The following is a 15,618-nucleotide window of genomic DNA, read 5'->3' as shown; positions in this document are numbered from 1 at the left end:
GAGTTTCCAAAGGCACTCAGATTCTTTCTTTCTGCCCTTGCCATCGTTTGCTTGCCTCATGGTCCAAGATGGCTGCAGAAGCTCCAGCCATCATTTTCCTTTTATTGTCAGGAAGTGGGAGGCTGGACCAGGATGGGGGTGGGGAGGAAGGACAAAAAGGATTTCCTGGAAGCGATCCAACAACTTCCATTTACATCTCATCAGCCACCCTGTCTACATGGGAAGCTGAGTAAAAGAAGGAGGAGGTGGTGACGGAAGAGAATCAGAAGAAAAGGAAGAAGAAAGAAGGGGATACGGATATTGGGCAAATAATGTATAGTCTCTGACCAGCACTTTTTGAGTGTACAGTTCTTATCAAATTATCAAGAGACCTAAGGGTATACTAGCTTTGAACTGAGAAGAAGATTTAGCTGAGGCTGCGTTATAAGCAGTTCTATCACTTGGAACCTATGACTCGACAGATCCAGCGGTGCTCTGAGGGGACTGTGGCAACTCTAATTGAAGAATGAGATAGGAGGGCCCCAGGCTTTTGGAGCAAAGCCATATATTCTTATGAAATAAATCATGATTTTTTGAGATACAAGTTTCGGCTTGCCACTGAGGTCCATTTCTGGGCTGTCCCTAAGACAATGGGACATCACATGACCATGGGATCTGAACTGCCCATTACAGACTGGCTGACATGAAGCCATAAAGTGGGGTGTGCCTCACAGGAAACCATCAGCAAGGGGAAAGTGGATGGACCTGGAGCACAGGTAAGTTGCCTGAGCAGGTGGGTCACCCTCCTGATACACCAAGTCATACCTCCCTGCTTCCTCATCTTCAGCCGATACCTGTGACCTGATGAAATTTCTTATGACATTATTACTCCCATTACACTAATAGAGGCCTTGAGTCACTGGGACATTAAACAACTTATCCAAGTCACCCAGTCAGTAAGTGGAAGAGCAGGGACCCAAAACCCAGACTCCCATGGAGACACAGGACTGCTGGTAGTGAGGCAGGAAGGTGGACACAATCTTGGAGGGCTGCCTGAAGCTCCAGTGACAGTTAAGGGAAGGTTGTAGCAACCGGGTGCACGCAGGAACTCCCAGGGCTCGCACTCCTCAGGAAGGATGCTTAGGGTCACTGTGCTAGGCAGTGAGGCAACTGCAGAGTGCCTGGCACCAGGCGAAGTCGTGCATTTCAACCACGGCCACTTGTTGGGCTGTACGGACGGAGCCCCAGGTGGCTATCTGCGTGTTGCTTCTTTCTGAGCAGCTGTGTGTTAAGCGAGTTCCCCACTTTCCTTTGTCTTTCCTCACCGTCTCAGGTGGTTGGTGGAAAAGTGTGCGGTTTTCCCCGTGAGCCACACAGGGATGAAGACAATAAAAGGAGAACAGCGTCTCCGCGCACCTGACCGGCCCTGACAAGACTCAGGTTGGGCCCGTTAGGGAGGGGTGAGTGGTGTTTCAAGTATCTAAGGGGCGGGCACACTATGGCGGGCAGCATGTCAGCCGGGTCCCAAGTTCTGTCTTCTCCATCCTTGTTCTTAGCCAGAGGCGTCCATCCCTGTGGTCTTGTACCTCCAGGCATCATGCCCCTGCAGAAGCAGCAGAAGTCCAAGCACCTCTCTGCCCCAGGCTTGGTCCTTCCTTTGGGGAAGGGAGCCTCCCCAGCAGACCTCTGGTTTACCTCCTTGACTGTAGCTGTGTCCTCGGACCGCCGCTGCTGCCAGGGAGGCTGGGATGGAAAGGTTTCACTTCCTGGTCTCCACCACGGGGAAGGGCAGGAGACCGGGGGCTTAGAGTCACAGAAGAGGCCCCTGTGAGTGGCCCATGGTCTCAGAAGTTCTCCACCTCCCCGGCTCTCCTGGCAGTGCTGTGAGCTACCCAGTATCCGTGCATAAATTCCTTTTCACCCAGACCTTTCTGTTGATGGCAACTGAAAGCTCAGCCTGATATTTGAGGCTTCCTGAGCCTGTAGAGAGGGCCCGGGGAAGGAGGGTACCTGGCGGAGAGGGGCGGGTGGAGGGGCTGCTTCCCTCTGGCGAGATGGGGCAGCCAGCGCTTGGGGGAAATGTGGGGAGCAGGGGGACAGCCGGGCTGTGAGGGAACAGCTCCGCGGGGACCCAGGCGCCGCAGGCGAGTGGGCGGGGCCACCAGGACTACATTTCCCAGCAGGCGGCGCCCTGCGCGTCACTTCCGGCGGCGCCAGCGGCGCGCGCGTGGGAGTGAGCGAGCGAGTGTTTACTTCCGGCCGCCGCCGCCGCGGGCTGAGGGCCGAGCGAGTCGGGCGGCGGGTGCGGCGGGCCCCGCGCAGCCATGGACTGGCTCATGGGGTGAGTCGGGCAGTCGGGCGGCCGGCCGGGCGGGGCGGGGCGGGCCGCGGGAAGGGCGACGGGGCGCGCCGCGGGCTGCTCCGGTCAAGGGCACCGGGCCCGGGCGGAGCGGGCCGGGCCGGCGAGGGGCGTCCCCCGGGGTCGCGGCGCGGGGTTGGCGGCTCCTCAGAGCGGGGTCGCGGCGCCGGGACCGGAGCGGGGCCGCGCCGGCCTGCAGCTCCGGCGCCCGCGCGGGGCCGCCGCGTCCCGGGGGCCGGCCCAGGTCGCTCCGGCCACACCTCGCCGCTGGGTGTCGGGCGGCCGGGGAGGTCGGACTGCGGCTGCTCTCGCTGATCGCCGCAGGGAACTTGCTTCTGGAAGAAACTTTGACGCCGGCAGAGAAGAGTTTCTTAAAAACGAGGGGAAAGAAGCAAAACGACTCAGCTGTGCTAACGCGTCCGCGGGGCTCGGGTGAGGAGGGAGAGCAGGGGGAGGTTGGCGGGGCCGGGCGGGTGCGATCGGCGTCTACGCGGGCGGGCGGCCGGCCGCAGGGCGGGGTAGGAAGGAAGCATCGGCACCGGGGCCGCGGGCCGGGCTTCCCTCCCATTGGCTTTGTGTTGAGCTTGCTGGAAGTTAGATAAACATGCAGAATGTCACGTCGTTTCAACAAGTTGTTCTGGCTAAAGCGATCCTTTTTTTTTCTTTTTTAGTTTAATTTCTTTTGGAGAAACGAGAAGGGCAGGTAGTTTCCCCCCAGTAGCGTGGTCCTTCTACATCTGTACCTACCTCTGATTTGAATAGTACCCCTCTGGAGTCAGGTTAATTATTCCAGGGGCTCGGGGTGGGAGTGAGGGAGCTGCTGCTATTTTGTTGGCCTTGGGCTGGTGGAAGGGCTTGTGGAGACACTGCGGTCCTGAGAGGGAGGTGAAAGATCTGCTGTACCTTTCGTTTCAGTGTGTGTAAGGCCTTCGTAGGCAGAGTGGGGGTTGCTGTCAGGACAACAAGGAGTTGAATTAGACCTGTCTTTGCCTGCAGGTTGGGTGCAGTCTAGTGTGTCTGAGGGGAACAAGCTGCATGAGGATGGACCACGAGACCAAAAGAGACGTGCTGAGTGTGGCAGGGGTAGTCCCGGAGCCAGAGTGCAGGGGTCAGGGAAGTGTGTGGGTGATGCAGGGACCAGCCATGGGGCAGGACACATGGCCTGGCTTCAGCACTGCTGCCATCCCAGCCCTGCAGCTTGTTAACCGTGACCTTAGGTGATCGCTTCTTCTCCAGACCTGCTTTTAAAAAGTCATCTGGAAAAAAAAAATTCATGTGTAAGGTGGAAATTGTAGCCCTCGCAGTGTAGCCTCGTGGAAGGGTAAACTGAGGTGACAGAGAAAAGCCTTTAGCACGGTGCTTGATGTTGGTGAATGCTGGCCACTGTTGCTAAGGAGAGATGTTTTGTAGGAGGCTTTTGTAACCCACAGTCACCGAAAATTCAGGGCAGACAGCTGTGTTTGCTTTATTTTGAATCCTGGATGCTTCCTTTCTGCATTTATTGGTGGGATTACGTTGGAGACAACCCGGCCACCCTGTGAGTCTGTTTCAGAGATGCAGACAATTGACTGGCTAAGTTGAGTTCACAGGGCTCCGTGTCGGAAGGATCGGCCGTGCCACTTGGACTGCTGAGGAAGCAGCTGGTTGTATTTTGTCAGTGTGTAATTATCATGTGCTCGTGTCCCTAAGAAGCAGGTACTCTGTGCCTGGAAGCTGACCGAGGTCTGTTCTCTGTGCACTTTACCGTCATCGTTGTGGACAAGCAGAAATCTCCCACAGCTGGGCTCATGAGGGTCTGATTCTTGAGGCCCTTGTCAAGACTTTGGCAGCCAGGCGGTCGTCTGGGTAAGGTCAGCGGAGCACTTACCTCGTGGGCCCCATGCTGGGGGGGTGGGGGGTGGCTGTCCAGGTGCTGGAGGAATACAGCTTGGAAAGGGACAAGGCTTGGAGCTGCGTCTCCTGTGGTCTCTGGCAAGGGAAGGAGCATTCGCTGCTGCCTGGCTGTAAAATAGTCAGTTCCAAAAGTGGGCCAGACAGCTCGGAAGAGGGGTGAGGATGGAGTTTGGGCATCCTTGTGCATGTGTTTTTAAACTTAGTGGATTGCAGATCAGACTTTATGAATCATAAATTCTTTAACAATTCTTTAATTGTGAATCTCTCCTCTTTAAAAAAAAAAAAAACAGTGGTGCGACCTCAGTGGTCAAGTTCTTATCTTCTTGAGAGCTTGTTCCCGGGGTGTCAGGACACTGCAGTGGCCCTCTGCACCTCCCCTGTGCGTACTGAGGGTCTCCATGGAGCGCGGGGGTTTTCAGGCCTAGACTCACAGCTGCAGCGAGGGCACAGTGGAGACCCCGGGCCCGCAGGCCCGCCAGCCCACCCCGCCCCGCCCCGAGCCACCCGCCCGCCTCTAGAGGAGAGCCCCAGCAGAGAGGAGAGCCCCAGCAGCGCTGCGCGGAGCTGCCTCCTGCCGGGTGCCCTTTCCGTGCTCGCTGCTGTGGCTTCGCTTGTCCTTAATCCTTGGCCAGCTTTCAGCCTGGAAGGATTGAGGAAATGTGTGTTTTTTTTTTTTGTTTTGTTTTTTTTGTTTTTTTTTACTGTTTTTTGCCATTTTTGTTAATTCAACACTATACCCTGTCAACCAGGTCGTTTGGAATATAATTCTCACGTTTTAAGTGTTTTTTGTACTTTTTTAAAGAAAGAGTTTCTCTGCATTAGTTCATCTCAGGTGACGAAGCGTAGACTCAGGTGACGAAGCGTAGACTCAGCTGTGGTAGCAAGCAGTGCGCCAACCTCCCTCTCCTGACAGTGATCACTGTCACGACCCACAGCACGGTGCCCAGATGTTGGAGTGAGACCGCAGCCAGTCTCACTGAGGGCCGTGCTGAGCAGTGCAGGCAGCCTTGTCTCTCCCTGCAGCGGCCGGGGAAGGGAGGTCCCGCAGGAAACCCGCCAGGGAGGCCAGAAGTAAAGCCAGCGTGTTAGGACTTGTGCGGGAGTTTGCTGGGGCTTCTTGGGAGAAGAATTTTGTGATGGGCAGCTTGCATCCATCTGCTTCAGCGCCTTTTTCTCTGCTTGGCGTTGAGCTGGCTGTAGGAGGAGATGCCTAGTCATTTTTTTCCTTTTTTTTTTTTTTTGCAAAAGTAATTTCCAACCTGCAGAGGGTTCCCACTTCTGTAGGTCACCCCTGTAGTCCTGGCCCTTGTGGATGACAGGCGACAGGGCGGGAGGAAGCCAGCCCCAGGGAGATGCTGTGGGAGCAGGGGCGGGGTGGTGGTCCAGAGCAAGCTGCTGTCTGGTCCTTAACGGGTAGCGACAGGCCCTGTGAGCGGATGACTGAAGTGCAGTTCAAGTTCTGCCCAGCAAAGAGCAGTCCGGAAGTTTCCCTGCAAGCACCCGGGCTGCCAGAGAGGAGAAACACACCTCCTCCCGCTTCCAGCTGGCAGGAGCAGACCAGCCCTCTGCTGGCCCTGGGTGGGGCCCTGCAGAGCCCCCTTCCTGGGCGGCACCCTACCATGACTTCCGTGCCTCTCTTCTCCCCCAGGCTGCGGATGGGGTGGGGCGAGGTGGAGGTTAGCACTCTCTGGCTCTGGCAGAAGGAGATAAGCTTGCAGGACTGGCGTTCTCACGCAGAGGGTGACGGAAGCTGGTGCTCGTGGGCAGCTGACAAGGCTCTGCTCCATGCCGTGGGGTGTTCGGCCCGCCCATCTTGGCCTTCAAGCATCTTGTGCTCAGGCGGAGGGGACCACATCCTGCAGATGGCATCTCTGCAGGCATTTGGGGTGTGGATGACTTTCTTTTTCTTGCACATTGCCTCTGGGGAAGATGTTGTGGCTGCCAATCAAATCCGATTATGGGGATACCCAGACTGAACTGGCTTGAGTCTCTAGACTTGTTTTTTAACAGCCTGGTCGGACCAACGAACCCCTCCGAGGCCACCAGTAGCTCCTGACAACAAGGTCCGCAGCTTTGAGGTATAATTTACATGCCATGAAGTTTGCTTGCTTCAAGCATACAGTTAAGTAATTTTTAGGAAAACTACCAAGTCTTGTGATCATCACCAGTTTAGTTTGAGAACGTGGCCATCACGCCTGAGATAAACCTTGTGCCCATTTTTGAATTGGCCCCCCGCAATGACCCCAGCCCTGGGCAGTCACTAGTTTACCTTCTATTTCTACAGATTTGCCTATTCTGGGCATTTCATGTGGGAATTGAACGGCATCACAACACGTGGTCTTTTGTGGCTGGTTCACTTCGCCTGATGTTTTAAAAGTTCATCCCTGTTGTTGCACGTATCAGCGGTCCTTATTTTAGCCAAATGATACTCCAGCATATGGAGATAGGTGTATTTTGTCTCCCCATTGACATCTGGATTATTACTGCTTTTTGCTGATCCTGAAAGATAGGGACATGACCCAGCCTTTTCTGGCAGCGAGCTGGCCCACTTCCCACCGGGAGACCTCTGGTCCCGACTGTGTTCAGGGTCTGTCGTGGGCCAGGCCCTGTGCTGGGGATCAGAGCGTCCAAGATGGAGAAGACACGGTTTCAGCTTTGTCGGGCTGGGGAAGGTGAGTGAATGAGGTGGGGTGGTGGGCTCGGGTGGGTGGTTGGGAAGGTGCAGGGGCACTGGGAACCCTGATGGCGGGGGAACATCCAGGAACAGCGGCTCTCCACACAGGTGCCCACTGGGGCCTTAACTTGTGGCTGTGCTTGCCCGGGCTGGGGTGCATTCAGATGCCCTTTAAAGAGAACAGGGTCACAAAGAGCCCTTTGTAGGGTGAGCCCCAAGTGCCTGGACACTCTTGGCAGCACATCGTTTCTCGTCTGTCCTCCTGCTCTGTGAGTCTGCTGGTAGCCGTGTTGCAAAGTGTCCCCAGAGCTGTGCTGTTGGCAGGGGACAGGCAGGACACGAATCCACTGAAGGCGCCACAGGAGGCCCTGTGGGGGGTGGGCGGGGCTGCCCTTCTCCTGGCAGGCGCTCCTGAGGCAGCTGCAGCGCCCCACTTCCAGCCTTGGTCCCCCTGTCCTCACCGCCAGGTGTCACTGCCTGCTGCCAGCTCTCCGAGGCCTCTCCTCCAGGATGCTGGAAACGCCAGATGGTGCGGAGGTGCCATGTTGTCAGGAGCTAATGGTGGCCTGGGAGGGGTTCGCTGATCCGACCAGGCTGTCGTCAGCTCTGAGGGCGCCTCCTGGAGGGGTGAGGCTGATTTGGGAAGGGGGTGCCGGAGGCCACCTCCAGGGACACCAGGGTGAGTGTTCCCGCCATCCCCGCGTTTCCTCCGTCTTCCTCAAGTGGTCCTGGAGACCTGGACTCCCCCAGACCCCACGTCCTGGGCTCTGTCATGGGCGTGCTCGTGTGGCTCCACTGAGGGAGGCTGGGCCCAGGGGTGGGTCTGCTTGGCGAGACATCTGCCCTCTGTGCTTTTGTGGGAAGCTGGTCTCAGTCCCCAGTGGTGACTTGTGTGTGTGTCCCCGCCAGCAGCGGCCCTGTCCGGAAGGGGAGGTGGCGTTCCGGGCTGGCTTGGCTGGAGGGCCTCCCATTCTTTGTCTTCCTCGTGTTTGTTTTCCTTGCTGCACAGGATTTCTCCTGGCTGGGGCGCACCCGCGGGTGTTCTGTGCTGTTCCCTCGGACAGGCCTAGGGGCGTGGAAGTGGGACCAGTTGGACTGGAGGATAGGAAGTGGATGCTTGAGGAGAAGAGGAGGGGGTGGTTGGCGGGCGTCTGGGCCACATGGGATCCGTGGGACTGTGTGGAACTGTGTGGCCCTGGGCTGTGGCCACATTCTCCTTGTCACCTGGTTTTCTTCTCTAGTGAGAACAAGCTGTCATGCGGGTGCCTGGGGTGGGGCGTTCATCCCCTGCCTCCCTGCAGGTGTCTGTGTGCTCACCACGGGGGCGCTGGGGGTAGAGTCACCACAGTTATGTCGCTCTGTTCGGTCTGGAGTGTTGCTGCTGTGTTGGGTGGTGGGGGTGGTTTTGGGTAAGTGTTGATTGAGCATTTCGGGGTGGCAGGAAGTGGGGCTTCCATGGAGGGATGCACTTTCTCCCCCAGAAGGCAGGCCAGTGTGCTAAAGCAGGGGGGTGTACCGTCCTGCCCCTCCAGGATCGAGAAACTTTTCCCCTCCAGTGTCTGCATGGGGTTGAGTGTGCTGCCCCCGGGAACCGCACCTCCAGAGCTCCGTTGGCCTCCACTGAGGTGTCCAGACCCTGCTCTGCTGGGACTGGGCCCCGGACCTTGGAACCTGATGTGGTGCCAGCTGGCCGAGCGGGAGCCAGAGGCCCACAGCCCTGGGCGGGCCAGCTAGCGAGCTCAGGGGTGAGACCAGTGGGGGGCAGCTCGTCTGTGGGTCTGATTCTGGGCAGCCTTGCACCTTGTCTCTTTCCCAGCACGACCCCCAGGTCCACCCTGTGCAGTGTGCTGGTGCCACTTGTGACAAGGCAGTTTGTCTGTGTGGTGCTGTGAAGTGTGGGTGTGAGCCAGAGGATGCAGGGCACCTGCTCTGAGCAGAGGTGTGGGGAAGGACTGCAGGTGAACAGGGAGGGAGGACGGGGAGCTGGGGCACGCGAGCCGCTGTAGTAGGGGTTCAGAAAGACGTCCAACAACTCAGGGTGGTGTTAAAAGTCATGCTGGTCCCACGATTTGGGAACTATTTTATGAGTGTTGTAGGTTTAAAGAAAATCAATACGTCAGTATCATTAGTAACTATGATTTTGATGTTAGAAGGATACAATATAAAGTAAAACCTAAAAAGACTGCGTAAGTCAGGTTGGAAAGTGTATGTGAACTCATAATCACTCACAGCTCTACTCCTGTCACCCTGTGGGTGCACAGTCGGCCTCTGCTGTCTGTGACGCGGTCAGCCTCACTGAGATGTGTCCCTTTGAGTGGGAGCTCTGATGGCAGCCTTGCAGGGCCATGTCCCCGCAGGTGGTGGTGAGGACGCACTTGAGTGGCTGGCCATTTCAACTCCCAGCAGAGCGTGGCGCCTTAGCCGGGGTGCGGGCGTGTGTCCTACATCTCATCCCGGGATCTGTGGGGCTCTCTCTGGCCTGGACGTTGGGAGGTGCCTCGACCACAACATCACCTCCAGACTAATGTCTCTAGACGAGGACCTCTACCTTTTCCAATTCTGTGGGGTGATGGGCGAGGTCACGCCTCCCCTTCCCCAGTGGTCTCTCTGCACCTGGGCTCCATCCGTCTAGAACAGGGTTCTCAAGCTTTTGGTCTTGGGACCCTCGACATTCTCAAAAATTGGTAGGTTTGTGTGGGTTGTAGTGATCAGAAGTTTTTACCATATTAGAAATTTAAATTAAGAAATTTTTTAAAATACTGTTTAGTTTGTTTAGAGAGAATAGTCACACCAGCATACGTTAACGTCAGTAACGTTCTTAAAGTAAAAAATGACTGTATTTTTCAGAGTGAAAAAAAGTGGGAGGAAGAGTATGACTCTTTGCAGAGCTCATGTGCTGGATCCTTCTGTCTGCCTCTGTGTTCCTTGTGATGTGATTTTACACGTCTGGGCTTCTGGAAAGCTCTCCTGGACCCTGTGAGAGAGCGAGAGTCGAAGAGGCAAGTCACGTCTTCGCGTTACCATGAGAAGAGTTTTAAGAAGGGTCCTCGGGGAGCCCTAGGGGCCCCCGGACCCCACCTTGGGCACCGCAGCTCTAGGGCTCTGCACGTGGCCTGGCTCTAGTCAGGGAGCCCTCGGGCCAGGGCAGCCACAGTGGACGTTGCTGGAAGATGAGAGCATCGCTCTGCTGCTTTCTGTTGGTCAGGCAGGTCCCAGGGCCTCCCAGAGTCAGGTCAGGGGCAGGGTGGGAGGGCACGGACCCTTCTCTCTGCGGAGGGTTCCCACATGCGGGGAGGTGAGAGGGCTGGGAATCCCGGGCCAGGTCTTGCCGGGACCCCAGCGTCCACCACAGCTCAGAGCTCAGGGCCTCTGGTCTGGAGGCAGGTGACTTTTCTGCACAGAAGGTGTTAAAGAGAATGGGGCTCGGAGGCCAGATGGTTTAGTGTTTGAATCCCAACTGCAGCTTCATTAGGTGTCCTGTTTTACTTCCTTGAGCCTTGGTTTTGTCGTCTGTGAGATGGGCTGAGTGGTCACCTTCCCTGGCTGGTGGTGCAGGTGGGTTTGTGAGGTGTCCTCCGTGCGAGCTGAGGTGGTGCTCAGCCCCGGCCCTGGTTCAAGACCTCATTTCTGGAATTCCCCCCGGGGGGGGCCTGAGGGTTGCCCCTCCTGCCGTCCCTGCCCTCCCTCTGCAGTGCTGCAGCCTTGGAGCTCCGTGGGCTGGCATCCTGCCGGCCACCTTGTTCCTGTCTCCGAGTGCTCCCCCGCCCAGCTCTCCGAGTGCCGCTGTTGCACGGGGATAGGGTGCCAGTGGGGCCTCCCCCGATGGCTTGGCTGCTACAGCCCAGGGCGCCCATGGGTTGGGGCTTGGCACCCTGGATGCTGCCTGCTGTCCACCAAGTGCCCCGTCCCGGTGCTGCCATCCCGCCCCACCGACCTCCTTGCTGGACGCCAGCGCCTCTGCTGACGCTGACCCCGGGGTGGCGGGAAGGGTGCGGCCTGGGTGCTGTGGGAGCTGCCAGGGCCCCCTTGTGTCTCCTCCCCCATCGGGTGACCATTGGCAGGTATTGAAGGCACTGCCGCCTTTGGGATGGGAGGTGCCGTGGTGGCTGGCTCTCGTCGCTGCACTTTCTCCGCGGAGAGTCTGTTCCCAGGGCCGGAGCCCGAACGGGATGGCGGAGGCGGGGGGCCGGGAGGCATCAGCTCCGGTCTGGCCTTGCCTGGTGGGCTTTTCATCGTCGACACTGTTTTCTCGTTTTAAAGGGGTGTCTTCTGCACCCGCCTCGTGCATCTTTCCTTCGTGGGTTAGGGCAGCCCCTCTTCCTGCCCTCCCTCTGCCTGCTTGACTGGCTGTTTTTCCCACAGCAGAGCTTGAAACTAAAATGGTGGCTCCCGTCACCTCCCTGCTGGGTGCAGCTCTCTGCCTCCGGCCTGCCCTCAGGCTTCTGCACACAGGTCCACTCTCCCCCCCCAGTTCCCAACTCGCTTCCCGTGTGAGCTCAGGGGCCCTGGCTCCGAGCCCACCTCCTGCCCCAGCCTCTTTCTCCCTCTGGCTTCGCGGCTGCTGCATCGCGGTGCTGCCTCTCGGGCTTCCTCCCTCTGCCCTCCCCCTCCACGCCCGGGCTCGTGGGGGAATCTCAGGCCATGCTCAGTGCCCTGTCCGTCCAAGGACGGCCCCTGAAAGGAGACCCTGCTTTCAGAATGAGGTCGTATGCCGACGGAGGTGTCTGACCCCGAGTGTGCTGCGCCCCTGCCCGTGGTGCTGGCACCGCTTATGCACACGTGCTCAGCCAGCTTAGTCCTGCCGCCGTGCCTGCCCTCACCCTGCGCTTGCTTCTCTTGGCAGCGTCTCTGGGGAGCAGTGAGGGGTGTTTCTGACTGATCCCATTTTAGGCTCGTCCTTGAAGCACAAGGCCTTAGGGCCCGGCAGGCTTGGACCACCTCCTTCCTCCATCCCCCCCACCCCCTGGAACGAAGCAGGCTGGGGCAGCTTAGCAGGCTGATAGGGGTCGACCCCAGGGCAGAGCCTCTTCTTGCAGGCCGGTTCCTTCCTCTGCAATGTGATGCTTGGCCCTGTCTTCTGAGGGGAGGGCGCCTTCTTGGTGTGCAGCCAGGCTGCAAATGAGGGGTCCACGCTGGGTTCTCCAGCTGAGCGTGGGCTCATTGTGTTTCCCTGCATCCTGGCTCGGCGGGTGTCACCCGCACAGGTCCTCAGCATGGCCCAGGGGACGCATGCCTGCAGTCCCAGCATCCCGCTCCTGGCCCTTGTTGCCCTAGTCTGTGGGCGGGCACACCGCCCTCAGCAGCCAAGGCTTCTGAGTGAAAGGAAAGAGTAGAGGCCTCACCAAAGTGGCTGCAGCGTGGCCGGCCTGCTCCTGCTGGACGGCGCTTGTGGCGTCTCTGCCCGCTTGGAGAACTTTTTGCCCTCTTCTGTGGTTGGGTCAGCCTCTCTGTGGGCAGCTCACCCCGTTCTCTGTACCCCAGGGGGCTGCTTAATGCTGGTTGGGTTCCTCGGCTTCTCATCAAAACAGACTCTTCTCCGATTCAAAGCGTGGGGACGCCGGCCCACTGGCTCTCGGTCAGGGTTGGGGGAGGGGGCCAGGAGTGGTGTTTACTGAGTGGGGTCCCCCTGGCCCCACAGGGCAGAGGGCGCTGCAGGCAGATGGGAGATGGCCGGACGTACCCAGAACTGTAGCTTTATCTCAGCGTGGCCTTCCTGACAGCTGTGGGGGGACTGGGAGGCAGTGGGGGGTGCACACAGACAGGCCTGGCACTAGCCTGGTCTGAAGCCCCTCATGTCCCCTCTTCCCTGTTTCCTCCTTGGCGGGGGGGTGGGAGGGAGCCTTGTTGAGTGGCCAGCGTGGCCAGCAATGATCCAGTTAGCCCACGTAGAGGCGCCTGGTCCCGGGGCAGGCCGGCAAGGTTGGCTTTTTCTTACGTCCTTCTGTTGTGTCAGCACTGTTAGGCACGGGAGAGGAGGGGTGGGTGGGAGACTGGGGGCCCGCGGGGCGCCGCCAGCCCAGCTGGAGAGAGGAGCCCCTGTGGCTGCTCGGAGGCCTGGGCCTGAGGCAGCTGCCCTGAGCTCGAGCTCTCTTCTCGGATCATCTCCCAGGCCCTGCTCCGGGACTGTGACGAGGCCTGGGGCCACGGAGCCTGGCGGCAGCAAGTTGGTTTCCTCACTGACCAGGCTGCACTTCCAAACGGCAGGCCCTGGCTCACGCCCACGTTTGGCTCCCCAGGGCCTGGTGCGTTGCCTCTCGGGACCTGGTCCTGGTCCTGCCCTCGCTGCACTCCGTGGAGCGGGCTGCCTGGAGTCACCTCCCCTTCCAGGGTCTCCAGGAAGGGCCTGGAGGCAGTTTGGGCTGGAGCTGTTGCAGGGCTGGGGTGGGTAGAGGCCGGGCACGCTGCTGGGCATCCTGTGGTGCCAGCAAGACCCCCCACCTCGGGAATGACCCTGCCCAGGTGTCAGCCCTGCCAGGCCGAGACCAGCTTCTCAGGATGGGCCCTGAGCGGTCACTACCCTGGCTCAGGCTGTCCCCAGACTTGCCTGTGGTCTGTGGTCTCTGTGCTGGTGATTGTCAATCCTGTGCGTGGGTCATGGACAGAGAAAGCCACAGAATCAGGCCAGAGGGGGCCGTCAGGGCAGCGTGGTCGTGCTTCCCAGGCAGCTGGGTGGGGACACACAGGGAGACACGGGACAGGTATGGGCCTGGGGGCCACCGTGGGGACTGGGCCCACAACCCCAGAGTGGATGCCAGTGCGTTCGTCCTTTCTCCTGGCTGCTTCCTTTGGAGCCGACACAGCGTCCCTGTGCACAGCATGCTTTGAGGCCTGTGGAGAGGGGAGCCCAAGCACGGGGAGGCTGAGGCTGGCTGGACACCCAGAGAGGCGGAGGACTCCCACGGTCTCAGTGACAAACACTTCTGAAAAACTTCCGACACCGCGGGCCGCCCGCCCCCAGAACTCGGCCTCAGGGCCCATCGAGGGGGAGCTGTGCGAGAAGCGTAGACGACTTGGTCTCCCCGACGGTTCTTCCCACTTGGAGCTGCTCTCGCACCCTGTGCATGCCCTCCCCAGCGGTGTGGCCTCTGAGCAGGGGATTTTCGGCGGCTGTTTGGCTATGGCTGGGTGCTCGGCGTCTCCAGGCTGTGTGCGTCCTGCACAGCCCTGCAGGTGGGCCACCCTGCCCGGCGTTGGCGTGCCGTCAGGTGGAGTTCTAGAAAGGCGCTGTGGGCTTGGAGAGCGGACTGGCCAGGGCCTCTGCAGCTGCGGCGCGTCCGGGGCTCTGTCTGCTCACCCCGTGCTTTTGGCTGGGCGCCATGGTGCTCTTTCTTGGAAGGCCGTTGCCAAGCAGGCAAGGAGGGTGCTGGTTAGTCTGCCCCTGCGGGAGGACAGGAGCAGGTGATGTTCCCCGGTGTGCAGCCCCTGCCTCCTGCTCTTGTGACTTGTCGGCCTGGTCTTTGCTGAGTGGTCCGGCTTCTTTTGACTGGCAGGAGTTCTTTCTGTTTTAAGGGTATTAGATCCCAAGTACTAAGATGGTAGAGCTTATTCTTAAAGAGACAGATAAGAGCAGGCAGAGCCTCAGAGGTGCTGGGACCCAGCCAAAGTAGGCTGTCTCCACGGCCCCCAGCCCCCCTGGTTTGCTGCGCTTCCCGCGGGCATGGGTTCTGCTGCCGAGGGGAGAGTGTGGGGCTGTGCTGAGAGCTGGGCCGGGAGCCCAGAGCGGCTCCGTGTGCCAGGAGACCGGAGCCGTGGCGGTGGGACAGAGAGTGCAGTGGGCTTGTGTGCGGGTGCGCGGGTCTGGGCCCTGTGTGTGTGGCTCTGGGTGTGGCCTGAGCAGGACCATGGGGACAGACGGAGCTCCCTCGCTGCCTGGGGCCCTGCGGGTCTGCGTCCGGTCTCCAAGGCTGTGGGGAACGTGGAGAGCCCAGAGTAGTGTTTCTCAGTGTCACTCAGGGAATGCCTGTCCTCTGAGTGGATGCTCGTGGGCCCATAGCCCAGCCTCCACTGCCCCGCCATCCCCGCAGAATGTGTCCCTCGCTGCCGTCTTCCCAGTCTCGCTGCCTTTGCTTTCTCCAAGCTGTCGAAGGTGATGAGCAAACACAAAAGGGCTTAGCAGAGGAAAATCAGGGCCGTGGATCGTCCAGACGGCTCTGCTGTCTGCTCACTCACCCCACTGCTAATGGGGACCCTCCCCCCAGGGCCCTGCGTCCTCTTGGAGGAATTTATTGCTGGAAAGTGTGGGGCATTTAGTACCCAGTGACGTCCCTTCCTTTTCCTGGATAAGCTGTGTGGCGTCCGAGGACCGGAGGGGCTTCAGCGGGTGCACGGGGCCAAGGCTGCCCCATCTTCCTGAGAATCGCCGACATGGGGTGCAGTGCAGACCACTGGAGCCACGGCTGTGTCCCCGGGACAGCTTGCTCCTGTCCACCAGAGGAGCGCCTTCTGCTGGCCGACTGTCCTGTGCCCTGCTCCTGTGACAAAACGTGTGACAGTTGCTTCCCTTCCACAGCCTCACTTCCTCTGCCTGAGAGCAGGTGGGCACTGAGGCCCCGGAGCCAGCCTGTGGGCAGCTGGCCATGGTGAATGCTGGCCATGGGGCATTGGCCCTGCAGGCTCTGGACAAGGAGGCCTGGGTGCCCACTCCACATGCCATCTGCAGGTCAGGTGGTCTTAGGGCCCAGACTGCTCCCTAAACCTCAGCCCTTCACGGTGG

The 15,618-nt window shown here is 59.3% G+C and overlaps 1 protein-coding gene across 2 annotated transcripts in view; it reads left to right on the top strand.

Annotated features, from left to right (window-relative positions):
- Window positions 1–2,217: 2,217 nt before the first annotated feature.
- Window positions 2,218–15,618, top strand: part of MOB2 (MOB kinase activator 2) — a 53,899-nt gene continuing 40,498 nt past the window's right edge. Inside the window, exon 1 of one of the 2 annotated variants that reach the window (XM_031448514.2) lies at window positions 2,218–2,320. In XM_031448514.2, coding sequence (XP_031304374.1) covers window positions 2,304–2,320 — 17 coding nt within the window. In that variant the 5' untranslated portion in view covers window positions 2,218–2,303. Of the gene's footprint in view, window positions 2,321–6,730; window positions 6,904–15,618 lie in introns of those variants that run through there. The other variant, XM_064491971.1, reaches the window with a different exon arrangement.

Source organism: Camelus dromedarius, chromosome 12 (genome assembly GCF_036321535.1).
Source record: "Camelus dromedarius isolate mCamDro1 chromosome 12, mCamDro1.pat, whole genome shotgun sequence".
NCBI classification, from domain to species: domain Eukaryota; kingdom Metazoa; phylum Chordata; class Mammalia; order Artiodactyla; family Camelidae; genus Camelus; species Camelus dromedarius.
The sequence above is the reverse complement of the archived record's forward strand: the minus strand, read 5'-3'. Positions and strand labels throughout refer to the sequence as shown.